The sequence below is a fragment of the Fulmarus glacialis genome, unplaced genomic scaffold, assembly GCF_000690835.1.
Source record: "Fulmarus glacialis isolate BGI_N327 unplaced genomic scaffold, ASM69083v1 scaffold15179, whole genome shotgun sequence".
In the NCBI taxonomy this organism is placed as follows: domain Eukaryota; kingdom Metazoa; phylum Chordata; class Aves; order Procellariiformes; family Procellariidae; genus Fulmarus; species Fulmarus glacialis.
This window is the reverse complement of record NW_009233995.1, coordinates 30,866-35,477: the sequence shown is the minus strand read 5'-3', so window position 1 is coordinate 35,477 and position 4,612 is coordinate 30,866. Positions and strand designations below refer to the sequence as shown.

The 4,612-nt window shown below is 46.9% G+C and overlaps 1 protein-coding gene across 1 annotated transcript in view; it reads left to right on the top strand.

Annotated features, from left to right (window-relative positions):
• Positions 1 to 69: 69 nt before the first annotated feature.
• The window catches only part of XPO5 (exportin 5), a gene marked incomplete at its 5' end in the record, with an annotated part of 30,313 nt that continues 25,770 nt past the window's right edge, over positions 70 to 4,612 (top strand). Inside the window, 6 exons of the mRNA XM_009585515.1 lie at positions 70 to 191; positions 845 to 917; positions 1,524 to 1,661; positions 1,975 to 2,157; positions 4,111 to 4,137; positions 4,410 to 4,595. Of these exons, the coding sequence (XP_009583810.1) occupies positions 70 to 191; positions 845 to 917; positions 1,524 to 1,661; positions 1,975 to 2,157; positions 4,111 to 4,137; positions 4,410 to 4,595 (729 nt within the window). The remainder of the gene's footprint in view (positions 192 to 844; positions 918 to 1,523; positions 1,662 to 1,974; positions 2,158 to 4,110; positions 4,138 to 4,409; positions 4,596 to 4,612) is intronic.

The following is a 4,612-nucleotide window of genomic DNA, read 5'->3' as shown; positions in this document are numbered from 1 at the left end:
TACCGGCCGCCCCTTGGCCGCCCCGTACCCGCTCCTGTGTTTTAACTGCGTGTCCCCGGTCTTTCCTAGTTCTGCGAGGAGTTCAAGGAGAAGTGTCCCATCTGCGTGCCTTGCGGGCTGAAGCTGGCGGAGAAGACACAGACGGCCATCGTCCGGCACTTCGGCCTGCAGATCCTGGAGCATGTGGTCAAGTAAGGCAGCTCGTCCCGCCGCCTGCGCCGGGGAAGGGTGCCGGCCCGCTGCCACGCAGCCACTGGCGTGGGCTCTGCTCCCTTTCCGGCACCTCCCGCTTCAGGGAGGAACTTCCAGGACGCAGAGAGTGAGTTCTGCAGCAGAGGACAGTTGCTGTCCTGCACTGTTTCTTTGCTCCTCTGTAAAAGAAGGAGAGGAGAAAATGGCTTTCAGGCAGGTTGGGAAGGTTAATTCGCCGAGCTCTAAGACACCTTGACATCGCAAGATGTAAATAAGCACACAGGGTTATCAGTAGGTCTTTGCAGCGTTCTCTGTCATTAGCCTTATGCTAACAAAGAGGCTTTGTATTAGTTCAGTTCTGAGATTCCTCTCTCTGCCGCCTCTACAGACCTGACGCTTTGTGCTTTTGCTGCTGCTTCTCATGTCTGTTGACTTCAGTGGTGCACGCCTATTTGCCAGCAGCAGTTTTAACTCGGCCTTTTCATTAAGGGATTGGGCACTGGCAGAGTCAGTGAGCTGTAGTGTCTCTCTCTAGTTTTGGTAAAGAAATGACGGTCATTGAGAATTAAGTCAGAGATCTTTATAAATGTTTTGACTTGGTGTCCTTTTTGTTTCTCTCTTTTCCTTTTTTTTTTTTAACTCTTTCAAACAGGTTCCGCTGGAACAATATGCCTCGCCTGGAAAAAGTTTATTTAAAGAACAATGTCATGGGCCTCATATCCAGTGTAAGTACCTTCTACCCCAGACTGTTCTCTGAAACGTGATTCTCTCACTTGGAGACAGAAAGTGGGAGCGAAAGGAAAAAAACCTCCAGTTAATTATCACAGAGAACCTGAATTCAATTTTGCATTTCATTACTTTCTTGCTGTGCATCCCTGGTTGTTCCAGTGCGTTTATCTGTCTTGTAGTCAGGTCAGTAACCATGTCACCTCACATGGCAGGAAGTTGTGAGGCTTGTATAACATATATCAGGTACTTTTTCTTTTCTTAGGAGGAAATTCAGTAAATATGGATGTTCTTATCCTTTGCAAGAATACTAAAGGCATTATCTTAGTCGTGTTTTCTCTATCGTTGTGATTGCTCTCGTGATCAAGTGATCTTCTTTTGAGGAAAATCCTTTTGGTTCCCAAAGTTTGCTAGCTATGGATGCTTGGGAGCGTAGGAGTGTCATCCAAGGTAGCTAGGCTGAAGAGCTGCCTGATGTTGTGTTTTGTTTTGTTGTTTTTAATTTGTGTGGTTTAGAATATTGGCAGCCACTGTGCTTCCCAGGTCAGGATTATAAATGTCTGATGTTTGCTGTTTTGTATAGCTCTGCCTCTCTTCTATCACAGGGAACTCAAAGTATTCTGGAGGAGGAAAGTCATATTAAGGATGTTCTGTCTCGCATTGTGGTAGAGATGATCAAGCGCGAATGGCCTCAGCACTGGCCTGACATGCTAAAGGAGCTGGATACCCTCTCCAAGCAAGGGGTATGAAACACACCTGTCTCTTCTCTTCTGCTTGCTCATAGTATGTGTTTCAGTCTTCCATCATCCTGAGGAAAGCCTAACTCACTCATGGTCAGGTGAGACAGGCTGATGATGGACTCAAAAATCCCTGTAAGATTAAGTTATTCTAGGAGATTATTTTAGCAGAGAGAGGGCCATCCTCCTGTCTTGTTTTCCCAAGGTGTGACTTGTATCTTCATGCATGCTCACTTTCTCTTTACATTTCTGAGCTAGCCTGTAGAGATTTTCATGTTTGAACTGTGCTGATGGAGTGTATTTCTTTTTGGGACATCAGGAAACTCAGACGGAACTGGTGATGTTCATCCTCCTACGTTTGGCAGAGGATGTAGTGACTTTTCAAACTCTGCCTACTCAGCGGCGACGAGATATCCAGCAAACCCTTACCCAGAACATGGAGAAGATCTTCAGCTTCCTGCTAACTGCTCTGCAGCAGAACGTCAACAAGTACAGACGCATGGTAAGAGTCTCCCTTCCTTGGGTTCAGTCAGTGCTGGAGGCGTTTAGGAATTGGGATACAACTCACAAGTTTTTGGGGAAGCAAGTGCAGAAACTGTCTGAAATCCGTTGCTGTTGCTGTGGGGCAGGGATCTGCTCTGGCCTGGGAAGCCGGTGCTTATCAGAGAGACTGAACACACAAGGTTGACAGGGTTATTGTTGATAGTTTGGATTTGCTAGTGTAAATGGCTTGAGTGGATGCGTGCCTCATCCGTACTGTTGGAATGCTGCACTGACACTAGGGGTGTATGGCTTAGCAAAACTAAGGTGTGGTTGTGGCAGAAAAGGGTAGATTTGGGGTAGTTTAGGTAACACAGTGGTAAAGAGATGCTGTCCTGGGCTTGCATCTGCTCTCTTATGCTGCAGTGGTGTCTTTGTGATGATGCACCAAAATGCATGAGTTTTTGATGTCTCAGCATTGCATCTGGGCTTCTCTCGTCCTCTTCTCCAAGAGCTCAGGTCAGGAAGCCCTTTTTTGTCAAGTTGTGGTGAGGAATGCTCTTCCTTTTTGTGTAAAGAGACTTCTTTCCTGAATTCTTACCTAGAATCAGAGATGTGCAGGTTGGTCAAGGTGGATGGTGAAGGCAGGTCTCTACCCCAGTTTGTTCCTGTGAGAAGGAAGTGGATGTGAGAGTGAAGCACAATTGGGAAACCGATCTAGAAATAAGTTGCTTAGGTGTATCTCTTGTTCTTTTTTCCTGTGAATTAAAATCCAGAGTTACACTAAATGTGTAACTGGGAGGCAATGAAAAACCCTCTTCTACCTGACTTCTGTTCATTCTCCTGATGCACTGACAGGCTGAGCAAACCCACCTGTAGAGCAGACAGTTCTCTGTGCAGTTCATGGTGGTGGGTGGGAGACCCTGGTGCATTTTGTAGTCTGGTTGAAATGCATTTCCAGGTAAGGTTTGAATTGCAATGCTTGAGGCTCTGAAGTGTGGCTGCTTCTGCTAACGGTGGAATCTTTCTGATTGGCAAGGTTGGAGCACCCCAGGAACAAGAAGCCCTCACCACTCCACAGGTTAGCAGATCTTTGGGATGTTTGTGCACAGGGTAAATTCTGAGGGTTGGGCGTTCAGTTACCTGTCTGCACACTGAGAGTGGGGGAGATGATGGAGAGTTCCCCAAGACCATGATAATCTGCAGTGCTTATAAGTATGCAGTTCTGGTATGGTGGCTCAGCTTTTAAATGGGACACAACCAGACTGACTTAAAATCACTGTACTGAATACATTGATGGAGAGAGTTTCCAAACCAAAACCTTGCAGCAGAAAGAAATGCTTGTGGTGTCTTTGCATCTGAAAAACAAATCAAACCTGAGTGTCTGAGGGACTCGTTTGCATTAGTAAAAAAAGATGGTGCAAGCAGTGCATTGCTGCTGTTAAGTGTTTGGAACTGGGAGTCAGGCTGTAAGCTCTTGTCCCAGCTCTCTCTCCAGCAGCTTTTCTGACCATGGACTTCATGACTTCTGACCACTTACCCTTTTCGGACATCAATCTCAGTACATAAAAGCCACCAGCATCTCTCAGAGTCTGACTTTTGGATGTAAGATGCTCTAAAAGATAAAAGTTTCTTCCCTGGAAGCTTCCAGGAGCACCGAAACGCGTTTCCTTCTTGTCCCCTGTGTCGCCCTGGTGTCTGCTGACTGGAGTGTCATCTTTTGTTTGAGAAGGAAATTGTGGCTTAACTTGCAATTCAAAGTCCTGTTGTCTTACCTGCCAGGGGGCTGCGGAGGTGGTTATGATGGCTGCAGCAACGTCCTGAGCGGGGAAACTGTGTTGCAGCCTCTTTCACTAGGGAGCTCTTCTCTGAAGCTGCTTCTGGCTGTGTTCTCGAGAATAAGCCTGTCCAGCAGTGACTGGATGGAAGTGTGTGCTGTAGCTGCTCACTTACCATCCCTTGTTTTCTTTTTCAGAAGACTGATCTGGCTCAGGAACCAAAGGTGAGTGGAGCTATGCAGGAATTAGTGCATTAGTCATTCTTAAGACCAAGATTGCTTTTCCCAGGCTTTGGAGTGTATTACCTGCAGTTCTGATTTACAGATGGATTTGTTCACCCATAATACAAACTCCTTGAGAAGAGAGAAGTGAAGGGTCCAAGTCTCTCACTCTCTCAGGGCGGTTCCTGGTACTGTTCTTCCAGGGAATGGATGGCTTTAGATGGGAATTGGTGTTTCTCTCTGGCTCTGACCTTTTGCCTCCTCTCTGTTCACAGGCCCAGGCAAACTGCCGCGTGGGGATGGCAGCACTCAACACCTTGGCTGGCTACATTGACTGGGTGGCCCTGAGCCACATCACAGCAGATAACTGCAAGCTCTTGGAGATGTTGTGTCTGCTCCTAAATGAGCCTGAGCTCCAAATAGGAGCAGCAGAGTGTCTCCTGATTGCTGTCAGCAGGACAGTGAGTTCTTCATCCTA